The sequence below is a fragment of the Coffea arabica genome, chromosome 8c (assembly GCF_036785885.1).
Source record: "Coffea arabica cultivar ET-39 chromosome 8c, Coffea Arabica ET-39 HiFi, whole genome shotgun sequence".
Taxonomy (NCBI): domain Eukaryota; kingdom Viridiplantae; phylum Streptophyta; class Magnoliopsida; order Gentianales; family Rubiaceae; genus Coffea; species Coffea arabica.
This window is the reverse complement of record NC_092325.1, coordinates 13,351,988-13,369,169: the sequence shown is the minus strand read 5'-3', so window position 1 is coordinate 13,369,169 and position 17,182 is coordinate 13,351,988. Positions and strand designations below refer to the sequence as shown.

Here is a 17,182-nt window from a genome sequence, read left to right as displayed (position 1 = left end):
TCAATTAACAAACATGTTAGAAAAAAACCTACAAAAATAACGATGAAGTACTTGTTTAAATCCTATGTCTTCATACAAAACAAATAGAAAATAAAACAAAAAAAAAATTCAAGATATGTTACTAAGCTCTTACAATTGAAGATCAACATGCCTTTTTTAAAAAAAATATATATATATATATATATTGAAAGAAGATGTACCTGATAATCAAGAGGAGTGAAAACCCAAAATCGATACTTTAATTTGCCAACCGCTTGCACTGGAAATACCTAACCATGAATTTGATGCTTGAAATCAATATATTAGAGGCTATATGTAGTGTAGACATAGGAAATAAGAATTGATAAGAATACAAAGAGATATTGATAAGAACTTGTGTCATACAAAGAGTATACACTTATGTCACGTACAAACTTGTTCGTTGGGAACCAAAGGAAACTGGTCGGTTTACTCTAAATACCGATGGCTGTTCTAAGGGTAATCCAGGATTGGGTGGAGGAGGTGGGGTTCTTCGGGATTCACATGGCATTCCTTTGATTGGTTTTTCGGCATATCTTGGAGAAACTACATGTCTAAGTGCAGAGGCCCGGGCTCTTCTTATTGGCATTCAAACATGCATACATAGGGGTTTTGAGAATCTCTATATTCAATCGGATTCTTTGGTATTAATTGGAATTCTTCAGAAACGTATTCACTGCCCTTGGAAGATTCGACGAGAGATTAGGCAGATTTGGCAATTCGTGGAAGATCCTGATCGTTTTTCACATTGTTATAGAGAAGCAAACACAGTCGCTGATGCATTGTCCAATGTGGGCGTCTCTCATCCAGAGCATCAACTCAAGTTATACGACTCCTTCCACTTGTTTCCAACTATGGCCCGTGGAGCAATTCGCCTTGACAGATTAGGGATGCCTTCAATTCGGAAAATTAAGCGTATGAAGGGCTGAGGATAAAGGAGAATTTGAGCTATTTTGCCTTTCAACTAAGCACCAAAAAAAAAAAAAAAAAAGAGATATTGATAAGAACATTACATATCTTAACTTAAGTTGCTTAAAGTACGTAACTTTGGATAGGAAATAAGAATCCTATAATATTAAGAATTCTTATAGGAAATAAAACCATAATCGTCCAAATAACTTTGGGTAGGAAAAAAGACCTTAAGTGACCCGTACTATGCACGTGTATAAACCAATACGTAATAAATTTACAAATGCGTTATCAAGATAGATTTTACCGACCTTAAAAGACCACCTCCACTATATCGAGTCCTTTAAGTGCATGGGCTCCTATAATGTGGGTCCACACACGAAATACTCCCCACCATCCGGGCAGAGATGTATTGTGATTAAGAAATTATTAGCAGAAATATATTTTAAAAAAAAGAAGGCGGAGGACACTACGGACGGAGGGTCGGGTAGGGGCCTTCGAGGTGCAAAACTTCAACAAATATCTAATGTTTTATCTCATCTTTCTTTAGCTATGATAATGGGATTTTATTTCTTTGGTTGATGACACTCCATTTTTTTTTATGGACTTTTCTAGAATTTTTCAATCAGATGAAGTGACATTTCTCTTTGTACATCAATTATGCATGGGGACTGTGAGTCTTGTAAAAACTTTCTTGAGCTAACTTTCTTGAGCTAACTTTCTTTAATTTCCATGTCTAGATTGTTTGTATGTTGTTCTATATATGGGTAGATTATCTTAAAATAAAAAGATCTATGATAAAGCTGTTAAAAAAAAGAATAGGACATTATAAAAAAATATATTATCATTTATTCCTATATATCTAATAGAAGAGATTTATGTCTCTTTTATTTATATCGCATTACTTTCCAGTTCCTTTTTTAGATAGGAAATAAAAATCATATAATATTAAGAATTTTTATAGGAAATAAGAATTGATATATATCCAAATAAAAAAGGAGCAAGTCACGTAGGAAACTACTTGACATCTCGTTAAGCCACGTAGGAAAGAGAAAATATGAAAGAATAAGTATGAGGATACGACTTTATTATATATATATATATATATATATATGATGTGTTAATGGCAACAGATGCATATATCAAGTACAAAAAATGCAAGGAATCTCCTTCCACAATGAAAAATCAACAAAAATAGAACTCTTGAAACTCCATATCTTTATCAGCAATGAAAAACGGTGGTTGTGGGCAGATGGATGCAATGTTTCAAAACCGCCAATATAAACTGAAATTATTCCTAATCAGGTAAGATGAGTTTGCGGATGACAAGCAAAATCACATATTCCAAAGAACAAAGAAAAACTCCCACAATTAAACCTTAGGAAAACAAAACTACTCTTGCTAGACAAACCTGAGGGAAAAGACTATCCTTAAAAAGTTCTAGGATACATTAAACTTGCATAAACAAGAGATAAATCCAAAGAGAGAGAGAGAGAGAGAGAGAGAGAGAGAGAGAGAGAGAGAGAGAGAGAGAGAGAGATCTAAATGAGGCTCGATTTTCAATGGTTTTTTTTTTTTGTTTGATATGATTAATGACAATGAATACGCTTAATGTTGTTGGAAACTTAAAATATTGATCACAAAAAATATAACTCTTAATGTAATTTTGTTAGGACTAATAAATAAAATCACAAATTGTAAGTCAAAGTATTCAAGTACCTTGTAATAACCAATTATGATATTATTTATGGACCGTTTGTGTTAATTAAATTGTCACCTCATTGGCATGAAAAAAAAAAACAGATTGCAATTATTTGCATCTAGTTAGAACAATGCTAAGAACTTATCTCCAACTAAATTCACACATAATATTATATGCATAACTATCTCAAGCAAATAAAACCTATAAGCACTTGGATCAAAGTTTTAGTCTTTTTATTTTGAAGACCCAACTCATTTTGCAAACTCTTCTTCCTCATCTTCCTCCTTATAAGGTATGGAATCTCTCATGAACAAAAAAAAAAAAAAAAACAAAAGTTTTAGATTTGCCACCAAAACTTGACTACTTTTTAATCATTTTAACGATACAATGCATCTTTTTTCATTATTATTTTGTAAGTGCGAATGGAAGAATTCGAATCCGATATCTTTCACTTATACTTTATTCATTCGAATCATCCAATCTATCCCTCCCTCGTAATGATACGATGCATTAGTTAGGTTAGACTTGATCAAAAGAGGACATCTAGCATTGCTATTAACTTTGTTCCCTTAATTTTGGTTGATATGCAACTATTTATTAAAGAAACAAAACCAAAATTGCAAATTACAAATTTGGTAAACAATACCAAAAGATTTGGAAAAACAATGAAAATTGGTTTTTAAATTTTACCTTGTGTTATACTATGTTGTTAGGAATTGCATAATTAATTCTATCTATCCTATTTAATATTATATTAATTTATGTTAATTATAAAGCTAAATATAATTTGCAATTGGAAGTAATGTTCCGACAAACTTTCAAGAAATACTATAACAATTTGTGTATACCCTACATAAGATGGAACAATCATACTCTGCATCCGCATAAGAGGGCACTTTTTTGGTTTATCTACTGAAATATTGTACATTTTGCAATAGATTTTCTCTTTGCTAATAAAAATAATACTGTCTTTTTCTTTTCCTCATTTGTTGATGTTCTTTATTTTAGTTTTTCATATTTTAGTCGCTATATTATTGTCCCACATGTCGACATTGGATTTCCAATATTCAATATCTCATTAGGTGATGTTTGTCTCTTTGTGTTGATATATGGAAAGATAATGAGAGGGCAGACAATGAGTTGTTCAGATAATAGCTTCATTACGTTTTAAATTTTCTTTAATATTTTTAGATATCCTTTTGCTCTATATTTTTTATTTATCTTTTCTTTTCTTATTTGTAAAGAAATGATTCCGGTAAATGCATTGGATTAGAATTAGTACTACTAACTGAAGCAAATAAATGAAAAAGGAAAAAGAACAGGTGATGCTAAGTGTAATAATAGAAGACATAGGAATCAAGCCGATATGTATACATACATATGTATATATATATATATATATATATATATATGTATATGTATGTATGTATATATGTGTGTATAAATACTGAAAAATTCAATAAAATACATTCAATGATTTAGATACTGAAAAATGCTGCCAATCATTTGTTATTTACTTTTTCTTGTTGGTCTCTCTCTGTCTCAAATTGTGCACCAGCAGATGGAATGCCATTATAGATTTGTTGTGATAATAAACAAATTGATTGATGTTAGTCCGATACTAATTTCATCATTAATTAGTATTTCAACTCGGGCGTTAGGACAAGTTATTTTTCTTTTTTGGATTGGTTTTGAACTCGTATAAAGCCCAACACAGAATAAATTCGCTCATTTAAGGTAAACTATGGACAATATTCTTTCATAATTATTCATACTATAATACAAAACCGATAGTATCCAAAATGTTGAAAATAATTGCCAAATTTGGAGAACTTTATACCTTGATGGAATGTAATGTGGCCAAATTCATAAAGCACTGCTTTTCTCAAGGAAAATCAGTAAGTATTATTTGAAATAGTAATTAAACTTTTACAAAATGAAAAATGCTAATGTAATTTTCAATTGGACAGAGCATAGCAGCTCATCTTTTCATGGATGAATATTCAAGTCTTGGGAAACGTAACACATTAACCAATGTATCAGTTACTCCATTTGGATACAAAGGAAACAACTTAAACTTATTAAAAGAAATAAAAGTTGTCAGAAGACAAAGAAATCACTAGAAAAATTAATTTGAGGACAGTTGGATAAAAAAAAAGCTAAAATCTAATTCAACAATAAATTAATATGATTGGAAACTTTATAACTTAAACAGCATGATTGAGGAACTTGCTTTAATTTCATTATATACACATATATATATGTAAAATATTATTTTGGCTTTGGGTAGTAATCTTTTATTTGGTTTGCCAATTTTCCTTTAGAATGGTACATCAAACAATCAGAAGTCCAGTCTCCAGAATTGTGATTTTAATTGCGATCCACCAAGGCTGAAATTCATTGCTAAAATTAGAAGAATGGAAATAGGAAGAATATAGAAGGATATACTAGGTAGGTGCTTCAATAATTCTTTTTCCTGTTATGGTTGTTATCGATCCTTCACATGCTGTAGAAGAGTATAGGAGGTACTAGAATGGCTTTTGCTAGTCCAATTATTGCATCCCTGGCTAGGTGTTACCAATCAAGTTCTCCTCTTGCTCCCTAAATGTTAAATACCCAATGTGACATATTTAAAAAAAAATAAAAAACCTAATGTCACAATAGCTTATAATCTTGTACGCTGAGAAAAGTTTTCTAAAAGTCAAAACAATCTCCAAAGCTATGTAGATAATTTGAATATCAAAATTTAACAATTGCTTTATTGCCTTTTTTTTCTATCTTTTCTTCTCTATTTTGCTTTATCCATTTAACATATTCAAAACATCCCAATATTAAAATCATCCAAACATATAATGTATCATATATTCTCATTGATAAATTATTTGTGAGCTCTGAAAATTACAAAAGGAGTAGAGAGGTACTTGATAAAATCATGAAACTTTTGTCACATTTTTCAAAAATGGGAACAAAAATAGAGAAGGTGTATTGATTTACCTTTCACAATAATGCCATCTCCATGGGAAAAAAAACAAAAAAGGAAAAACAAAAATTAAATTGGACAAAAATTACCTTTGATTTACCTTTCAAAGGTTGTGTCAAAAATTAAATTGGACAAAAAAGGAAAAACAAGATCGCCTTGGTTCAACCACATCAGTATCACTGTAATTGTACTGTTGAGGCGAAGAGGAGTAGAGGAATCAACGTGTTGGGTGCGTTGCCAAAGAAAAGATGAAGAAAAGGAGAGGAAAAGAGAAGTTGACTGAAAAATCTGAAAAAACAATTTTTATATTTTGAAGCCAAATAAAAACATCAATTTTCTATCAGAATAAAAACAATAAATTGTGTTAGGCCATTTTCAACAATGATTGTCAGTAAAATTATTCATTTATAAAAATAAAGAAAAGGAGCAATACTGTTCGGGTAATATATGAGAAAGGAAAGGAGTGAATATTTGGTCCATTGGGTTATTAATAATTTTGGGTTAACTATTTTAAACTCGTGCTTTCAGTTTACAAAGTCATTGGATTGGCCCTATGGGTTCGGGGTATTAGAATTAGTATTAGAACAAATCTCACGTGATCTCTATGGAGGTGAGCCTCAGGCCATGTGTTGTTATGATTCCAACTATGCAAACAAATGCAAGGATTATGACAGGAGTTTATGAGTATACGAAATTCTAAAAGTGGGGTGAGTTAAATATCCCACTTCAGAAATGGCAAAGAAAAAAAGGAATGAAATATAACCTCCTGCTCGTTGGCTTGCTAATAACTTTGAACCAGCCATTTTGAATTTGTGGTTTCAATTTGAAAAGTTATCCAGTCAAACCCAATGAACTCGGAAGTTAGATAATTCTTCACTTCTAGTAACTAGTAATAGTTCACATGTATTACATCGTGATTGTAATATTTTAAAATATATAATTCTTTAGATACTAAAATTTTTTTTATGAAATTTTGATCATCAACATCATAATATAGTATTTTTATGTTGTTTATTTTTTTAAAACTAGTTACTTTTAAAAATTTTATTAAATATAAAAAAGACAGAAAACATTCTAATGTAGTTGACATATCCCTTAAGATTGAATTTAGAATCATGAACCAAACGCTTTTTGATTTATAGTTTGAACTCTAACATACCAAATATTGACAATATCATGTTTTACCAAAATTATTGCATATTCATGATTCTATTGCATATAAACCACAATCATCACAATTTTTTTATAAACAAAGAATATAATTAAGTTAGAAAAATAAACATACATGTAATTTGAATTCTTTGTATTGTGTTAATTCTATTTTTGTCAATAATGGAGTATAAATGATCCACCACGTAAAGTTTTTTGGCTTGTACATTCTGATAATTGAAATTTTAAAGATAGAAATAGTTGGAGTTTTTCTATTTTCTTTTCTTTTATTCATATTTTTACACAATCCAATGTGAAGCAAAAGCAACAAGTCTACTTTTTCATATGAGCACAACATTTTTGGTTTTAGTATTAATTTTTTTATGATCATGGAATTGGAATGATAATTGTGGCTAATGAACAATTTTAATATTAATTTTTTGTATATTGCAGTGTTTTATTTTTTAATTGCCAACTTTTAATTCATAACCGCTATCATTATCATTATTTTTTTAAAATTGGAACTTGATTAATTCATGGTGAAATCTCTGCAATCTAAGAGTGGGAGATAGGATATTCGGGTACTCAAGACACTAAAATTAGAGATACATATATAGTTTTTTTTTAAGGAAAAGAAACTTTATTACTCATGCTGCAAAAAGGACACAAAACACCCAACGACCTATCTAACCCTACTTCTACGAACACCTGGAAGGCCCAACCAATCAAGTGTGAGATCACCTCTCACCAATCTAGGCAACTCCCCGAACGCCTCATACGTCGAAGTTATCCCAGAGTCCACCCCTACATTTGAAAGTCTGTCTGCAGGCTTATTCGCTTCCCGAAAACAATGGGAAATCTTTCTAATAAATCGTCTAGCGTCCAACAGTTCCTATACCTCCCTTTGCAACTGCCATGGGCACCACGCTGAGCCCCGGATAATCTGAACGAGCACCAAAGAATCCGATCCAATTATAATTGTCACCATAAATGAAATTTACTTAATTTGAAAGCTTCCATTATTCACTAATATTGCAGTACAATAAATATATGTAATCATTAGAAAAATAAAGGGTATTTTGGACATTACTAAAAATAATTTGGATATCATTTTCATTTTATCATTATTCATTTTAAATTTACTCTTATTATAATTCTTATTTTATTATTGGAGATGGCTTCTAGTTTGATGGATGGTTTTGGCTTGTTAAAACCAATGCAAATAAAACATTATTATATTATTGTCAATAACAATGTTAGTCTTTCCCTAGATATCAGTGATTTGGATGTTGTCTTTGGTATTATTTGAATTGTATTCTAGTTTTTTAATTCATTTACTATTTACTTTATGTCATTTTATAAATAGTTTTCAATTTTTTTTCAGTTTTTCTTGTTTTGATTGGTTGCTATTAATGATAATAGTGGTTTGTATAGTGCTATTTTAGATTTCTTTTTTCAAATTTAATACTGCTATTTCAATTATAAAGGTGTTATCATTTTTTGTATATTGAAATTCTATTGGGTGCAACATAAAAAATTCTTCATATCGGTAAAAAGTGCATAATTGTAAAATTTACTCATGATATTTATATGAAGATATATAGATGAATAAGGGTTCTCTTCTCCTTGTATGTTTCTCTATTTTCTAGAGAGTATCTATTTTTTGAAATTAAATTTTTTTTTTGGAATCTCAACTAAAGACTAATGAAAATTTTTTCATGCTATAAGAAATTTTGATACGTATAATAATTGGAGATGGAGTTCAAAGGTAGGAAAATATTTTTAATGAGCAATTTTTAATTATAATTACCAATACTATTAAGATGTAATCAATTGGAGTGTTTTATTCTAATTAAAAGATATGAGGGTAATTTAGAAATAACAAAAACTAAGATAAAAAAGTGCTTACACCTACACTCCCTAATACCAAGATTCATACTTTTCATATGGTAATGATGTCATTAGGTTCCTAATTTACATTTGGCGAACCCCTCACCTGCTAAAATATCATAGCTCGCATCTTGCAGAGCATGCTTCATTTTTTCTTTTTATGTGTGTGCGTGTGTGTTTTTTTTATTTTATTTTATTTTTTGGGTATTGAAAATAGATAAATTTACATTCCTAGCAGCAATCGTTTAGATTCAATAAACTAAAACAGCGAGAGAAGCATAGCCAATGATAAACCATGGCGAACATGCAAGTTCTAAGAGAAAGCTAATTTTAACTTGCTTACAAACCTATACGAGGCAGGCACAGCAGGGCTTCTTCCAGTTGTATCTGGTGGATTATGGAGGTATTTTTGTTATAACATTCGGTGTATGCTCATATATATTTGCTATTCTCAAGATGCGTAAATTTTGTTCGTGTTCATGTAGAATTTTTTTAAGAACACCAACCGGATGCAATTGGAGCAAACCCAGTGCTATAACAAAAAAGAATTAAGTTCTTCAAAGTGAATTAGTTTTTGCTTAAGATCTTATTCGCCTTCTCTGGGTCTCCATGCATATTGATATTTTTTCTTCTAATCTTTTCCCCTCTTAACGCTTTGAATGTGGGTTATCACCGGATGCATGTTGACGGGTTTCAAATATGAACACAAGTTTAATTCTAAATACTGTCATTTATTTGCAAGTATATAGGTCATAATTATAGTTTTGGGAGTACATGAGTCGATCCTACAAGGAGCTTATATTTCAAGTTCTAAGTCTTTACTTACCTTATTATTTAGGCAACAATCAAATTAAGCAATAAAAACAATTATGTCAACTAACTAGAAACATTAAGATGACTTGTAGAAGAAACCTTTTAGAGGTAAAATTTATTATGTGCAAAGTCCTAGGGTATAGATTCCACCAATGATATGCAAGTAATACGTCATTCCCTTGATAATTACTGGTCTTGTTACTAATGCATTTCCTAGATCAACCAAAAGCCCACTCTCGTGATTAATCGACCTTTACTAGCATCGTATTCCCCTACTCTCGTCGTGATGCTTAAGTGCCAGCTCATTCATTTCATGAAATGTAACAATGTTATAAAACTAATAAAATGAAGATACTACAATAGGAATTGAAGAAGTATTAGAGAAAGGAGTAGAGAAAGGGAGAATGATATCCTTATATTTTAACAAGATACAAAAGTACTACCAAAGGGTCTCAATGTACCTCTATATATAGGCACTACAAGATTAAAGGTACATAAATCTTATTAAACATCCACTACTACAATAATATGAAGAAACCTATGAAACGGTTTCTCCACTACATGAATGGATTTATGAATTGTAACTTCTATACATAAGTACCCATAAAATCATGAATTAATCTCCTTGGGAATACAAAGGGACATCCACATTTTTGTTATTTCATAACACTCCCCCTTGGATGTCCATTACACAAAAAATATGCCTCGTTAAAACCTTACTAGGAAAAAATCCAGTGGGACCAAAAACCCTAGTGAAGGAAAAAGAGTACACTATTCTTGTGTAATAATTTCTCCCCCTGATGCAAACGTCATTTGAGATCTTTTAATCATTGCATTCCAATACTCTTCACCAATTTCTCAAATGTCGCAGTTGGTAATGCCTTGGTAAATAAATCGGCCAGATTATTATCTGATCGGATTTGTTGCACATCAATTTCACCATTCTTTTGCAAATCATGAGTAAAAAAGAATTTTGGTGAAATATGTTTCGTCCTATCTCCTTTAATATATCCTCCTTTCAATTGAGCTATACAAGCTGCATTATCTTCATATAATATAGTTGGAGGATTTTCTTTTCCGGAGGATAACTCACAATTCTTCCGGATATAGTGGGTCATTGATCTTAACCAAACACATTCTCGACTGGCTTCATGAATTGATATTATTTCAGCATGATTCGATGAAATGGTGGCTAGTGATTGCTTTGTAGATCGCCAAGAAATGGCTGTGCCTCCATATGTAAATAAATAACCAGTCTGAGATCTTGCTTTGTGCGGGTCGGATAAATACCCAGCATCCGCATAACCAACCAATTCAGGTTTGGATTTATTTGAATAAAATAAACCAAGATCTATTGTTCCTTGGAGATAGCGAAAAATATGTTTAATACCATTACAATGTCGTCTTGTGGGCGATGAACTAAATCTTGCTAATAAATTTACTGCAAATGATATATCAGGTCTTGTACAATTAGCAAGATACATTAGTGCACCAATTGCACTGAGATATGGTACTTCAGGACCAAGTATCTCTTCATTTTCCTCTCGTGGTCTAAAAGGATCCTTATTAGGATCTAATGATCTGACAACCATTTGGGTACTCAATGTATGTGCTTTGTCCATATAAAATCGCTTTAATACCTTTCGGGTATAAGCAGTTTGGTGGACAAAAATTCCACCTTTCAAATGCTCAATTTGTAAACCAAGGCAGAATTTTGTCTTTCCAAAATCTTTGATCTCAAATTCTTTCTTCAAATATTCAACACTATTTTGAATCTCTTCAGGAGTTCTAATTAAATTTAGATCATCAACATATACCGCAATTATCACAAAATTTGATCCATTTTTCTTAATAAAAACACATAGACATATTGGATCATTGGTATAACCTTCTTTTGTCAGACATTCATTGAGACGGTTATACCACATACGTCCAGATTGTTTGATCCCATACAGAGACCTTTGTAATTTAATAGAATAAATATTTTTAGGATTTGATTTGCATGCTTCAGGCATGTTGAATCCTTCGGAAATTCTCATATAAATATCATTTTCAAGATTCCCATATAAATATGCAATAACGACGTTCATTAGACGCATATCTAATTTTTCATGTACTGCAAAACTCACAAGACATCTAAATGTGATAGCATCCACTACAGGTGAATACGTTTCATCATAATCAAATCCAGGCCTTTGTGAAAATCCTTGAGCTACAAGTCTTGCTTTATATCTCACAATTTCATTTTTCTCATTTCTTTTTCTCACAAATACCCATTTATATCCTACTGGCTTTACACCTTCAGGTGTTTGGACTACAGGTCCAAAAATTTTCTTTTAGCCAGTGAGTCCAATTCAGATTGGATCGCATCTTTCCATTTTGGCCAATCATTTCTACCTCGACATTCATCAACCGATCTAGGCTCATGATCCTCGTCCTCTGCCATAATATCAAGTGCTATATTATATGCGAAAATATTATCAATAATTATTTCTTTTCGGTTCCAACTTTTTCTTGAAGTGACAAAATTTATTGAATTTTCTATAATTTCATTCTCTTCAAGAATTGGCTCTTTAAGAGCGACCTTTTCATGAGGTTGAATTTTGTTACTATTATTGATTCATCTACTCCTCTTTTCTTTCGAGAATTTTTATCTTTGGAACCAAGAGGTCTCCCACGCTTCAAGCGTGCTTTAGACTCATTAGCACTTGTGATTTGTCCTTCAGGGACATCAATTTTAATCGGAGCATTTTTAGCAGGAATATGTGATTTAGTAACTCTTTTGGAGTCATTAAATGCATCCCGTAATTGATTTGTAATTTTTTGCAAATGTATAATCCTTTGAACTTCTAATTCACATTCTTTAGTACGAGAATCAAGGAAATTCAATGATATTTTCCAAGTGATTTCCTTTTTCGGTTGATTTTTATCTCCCCCTAATGTCGGAAAATATGATTCATCAAAATGACAATCTGCAAATCTCGCAGTAAATAAATCACCTATCAATGGTTCCATATACTTAATAATTGAAGGTAATTCATAACCGACATATATTCCCAATCTTCTTTGTGGGCCCAATTTACGACGTTGGGGCGGTGCAATTGGGACATACACCGCACAACCAAATATTTGTAAATGAGAAATATTTGGCTCATAACCAAAAGTTAATTGTAGGGGAGAATAAGTGTGATAATTTGTCGGCCTAATTCTCACAAGTGTTGCTGCATGTAAAATAGCATGTCCCCAAGCAGATGAAGGAAGCTTAGACCTCATCAACAATGGTCTATCAATTAATTGTAGCCGTTTAATAAGTGATTCGGCTAGACCATTTTGTGTGTGAACATAAGCTACAGGATGTTCAACAGTTATTCCAATGGACATACAATAATCGTCAAAAGCATGTGACGAATATTCACCAGCATTATCTAGACGAATTTTCTTTATTGGAAAATCTGAAAATTGTGCTCGCAATTTAATTATTTGAGCAAGCAATCTCGTAAATGCCAAGTTGCGAGTAGATAATAAACATACATGTGACCATCTAGTTGATGCATCAATTAGCACCATAAAATATCGAAATGGTCCACATGGTGAATCTACAGGCCCACATATATCACCATGAATTCGTTCTAGAAATGCAGGGGATTCAGTCCCAACTTTAACTTGTGATGGTCTAATAATTAATTTCCCTTGAGAACAAGCAACACAAGAGAATTCATTGGCTTTTAATACTTTTTTATTTTTCAATGAGTGGCCATGTGAATTCTCAATTATTCGTCTCATCATTATAAATCCAGGATGTCCGAGACGATCATGCCAAATCATAAAATCATCGGGATGAGTAGACTTCTGGTCTACTAGATGATGAATTTCAATTGCACTAATTTGTGCATAATATAACCCAGAAGAAAAAGAAGGTAATTTTTCTATTTCGCATTTTTTCCCATAAATGATACTTGTGATTAATAAAAATTCACCATTTGTCTCAGTCATTGTCACGATATGATATCCATTTTCGCGGATATCTTTAAAACTCAATAAGTTTCTTCGAGACTTGGGAGAGAATAGTTCATTATTTACAATAATTTTAGTCCATTCAGGGAGAAATATAGTGGCTCTTCCGGAGCTTTCAATCAATTTTGCACTACCACTAATGGTATTAACATTTGTCTCTCCCATTTTTAAACAAAAAAATATTTTTTATTTTTCAATATGGTGTGCATAGTAGCACTATCAATGAGATAAATATCATCATCACCATTATTTAGTCCCAAATATTTGACATCCATTTCTTCTTCAGGAAGAAAATTTCAAACAAAAATAAATATTAATAAAGATGCGAAAATAAATATTCAATGGAAAGAAAATTACATGAAAGATATAAAGTATCATAAAAATATCTAAATAATCATGGGATATTTGTTGACATCTTCAGGATGTTCAAAAAAATCAGCAACATCGAGTTGTGTCATATCAGCATCATCACCATCATCATAGTCATTCTTTTGATCAATGAAATTTGTCTCAACACCTCTGTCTTTCTTTTTCAATGATGCTTGATAGAGGTCAACAAGATATTCGGCCGTACGACAGGTACGGGACCAATGACCTTCCATACCACACTGGTAGCATTTTTTTTCATAAACTTTCTTTTCTCCATTTTTCTGATCGTAGTTATTTTTCCTCTTTTGGAAAATATTTTGTTGTTTGCTACGGTTAAAATTTTCACGGGGCACAAATTTACTACGATCACGTCCACGGCCACGCCCACGTCTACGGCCACCTCTACGGCCACGTCCACGACCTCTACCAAAATTTTGAAATTGGGTCGCATTCGCTTTAGGGAATGGACTTGCACCAGTTGGTCGGGACTCATGATTTTTCAGCAACAATTCATTGTTTTGTTCAGCAAAGAGAAGACATGCAATAAGTTCAAAATATTTTTTAAACCCATTCTCTAGATATTACTGCTGCAGGAGCATGTTAGAGACATGAAAAGTAGAAAATGTTTTCTCTAACATATCTTCATCAGTGACTTTTTTGCCACATAATGATAATTGAGAAGTGATTCTGAACATGGCTAAATTATATTCGTTGACAGATTTAAAATCTTGCAGCCGTAAGTGAAGCCAATCATATCGGGCTTTTGGAAGAACGACCAACTTCAGGTGGTCGAATCTTTCTTTCAAATCTCGCCGAAGGACAAGAGGATCTTTAACAGTAAGATACTCTGATTTTAATCCTTCATCTAAATGATGACGAAGAAAAATCATAGATTTGGCACGGTCTTGGTTTGAGAATTCATTTTTTTCCACAATAGTATTACCAAGACCCATTGCCTCAAGATGGATTTCAACATCCAATACCCATGATAAATAATTTTTTTCAGAAATATCAAGAGGTACAAACTCTTGTTTTGTAAGATTAGCCATAAGAAATTGAAATAAGATTTTGATTTAGAAATTTACCTCAAAAGTCACTTGAAGAAATACGGGCAGAATTTCGGCAAAATCTTGTGCTTCACTTTTGTTCAAAGTAGCGCCTCCGTTTTCACTTTTTGCTCAAAAGTAGAGTTTTCGTGCTGATAACGTGTTATAAAACTAATAAAATGAAGATACTACAATAGGAATTGAAGAAGTATTAGGGAAAGGAGTAGAGAAAGGGAGAATGATATCCTTATATTTCAACAAGATACAAAAGTACTACCAAAGGGTCTCAATGTACCTCTATATATAGGCACTACAAGATTAAAGGTACATAAATCTTATTAAACATCCACTACTACAATAATATGAAGAAACCTATGAAACGGTTTCTCCACTACATGAATGGATTTATGAATTGTAACTTCTATACATAAATACCCATAAAATCATGAATTAATCCCCTTGGGAATACAAAGGGACATCCACATTTTTGTTATTTCATAACAAACAGGAAAATTCACCTAATTATATCACTAATCTCTTGTGCCTACTCTCTAGGTTCCATTCATTCTTTTTCCATTATTATTGGTCAGATTCATTGATTAACAATAACTAAATAATCTGCAATTGGTGATCAAGCAATACAGATATTAAAACATGAACAAATGAACTAACAAGTATACGTTTTAACAAGAGTAATCACATATAACTCATATTCAAGATTCCATTGACATTCTCTATTCTCTAGACAAAATATCTAGTTCATCGTAAAGAAATAATTATCAAAACAGCAAGATTCAATGCAATAATTCACATTGACAAGATTAAAAAGGAAGAGTTGAGAAACGTTTAGCAATGAATGAACAAAGTTCCCAAGATCTTTTATTAAACTTCCAAAATGATCTTCCACAAGTTTTTCTCTTCCATGAGAGAAAACCACTACTGCTACTGCTTGCTTGGAAGGACTAACTCTCCTCCAATTCCTAACTTCAAACAACTAATTCTCTTTAAACTAGCTTTCACTTCATCTATTTATAGGCAAATCTTACTCTATATAAGAGAATAGAAAGAAATGATCTTCATCACGTGAATACAACCAAAGGTTATGCACCAAAAGTCAAGAAAAGAGGTTAAATGAATCTTCAAACATTGGAATGCTCAAAAGTGTTGATGAAACTACTTTACAAGTTAATCTAGTCTTCATTAAGGCCCATCAATCAATTCGTGTCCAGCTAGAACAAATTCACTAAAAGAAATCAAGTTGCTCAGCTTGCATGAAATTGCTGCGGCTGAGAAATGGGGACTGGAAGCCATATTTCGGGCAAGAACTGGTTGTTGAGGACTGGTTTCTCTTTCAACAAAAATTCTCCAACTTTCTTTAGAACTGTTTTGTCTCCGTACCACTACATCCAAGAAACGGTTTCTTGCCCTGTTTTCGACTACAACTTTATGCACTTTGATGTTTTCCTTGATCGACTTAGTGATTGTTTCTCCAATGAAACTTCCATTCTTTCCCAACAAAAATTGATCATCCAAACAAGTAAAAGAAAACTAAAACTTAGAACATTGGATCGCAAGTGCTTAAATATTATCTTATGAAAGATTTTCATTCACAATGCAATTGTTGTTATCCAAAAATGATTTAGAATCATTTGAAATGGCCACAAAATATAGTGCTTACCGCATGTAGCACATGGATTTATGATTCTCATTAGGAGTTTCATAATACCACGTTATTGTCATGGAAATATATCTCTAGATTATTGACAATTCCAAATGCGTGGTCCTGCTTCTTGATGGGGGACAAGGTAAAGAAGTTAATCTAGAGAGCTAATTGAAATATATTTCGGTATGTGCTACACAGTTTAATATGCATACATCTACCTATAAAATTATATTGTTGCTTTTATGTCATTCTCATCACGTATTTCTTAAATAAACTCCACTTGCAAAATAGATGGCCAAGTTTGTTATGAATCAATTGAGCGTACAATAATTATAAATCAATTGAGTGTACGAAAGCAAATAATTATGTATGGTTACATCAAATATCATAATAAATACATCAACTGGACATAGCTAGACCACCTAATCCGATAACCACATCTTGGGCGAGAACCGATTGTTGAGGACCAGTTTCTCTTTCGATGAAAATTCTCCAACCTTCTTCAGAACCATTTTGCCTCCGTAGCACTGCTTCAACCGTTTCTTGGATAAAAAAAACAGTTTCTTTCCCTGTTTCTCGACTACAACTTTATACTGTTGAGGTTTTCCTTGCTCGACTTGGTGATTGTT

At 31.9% G+C, this 17,182-nt stretch overlaps 1 protein-coding gene across 1 annotated transcript; it reads right to left on the bottom strand.

Moving 5' to 3' along the window:
• Positions 1-13,861: 13,861 nt before the first annotated feature.
• LOC140013387 (uncharacterized) lies at positions 13,862-14,797 on the bottom strand. The gene is made up of 2 exons (XM_072062655.1): positions 14,430-14,797; positions 13,862-14,267 (listed from the first exon to the last, which is right to left on the bottom strand). Exons 1-2 carry the CDS (start codon positions 14,795-14,797, stop codon positions 13,862-13,864), a joined length of 774 nt encoding a protein of 257 aa, XP_071918756.1.
• Between the last annotated feature and the right edge of the window lie 2,385 nt (positions 14,798-17,182).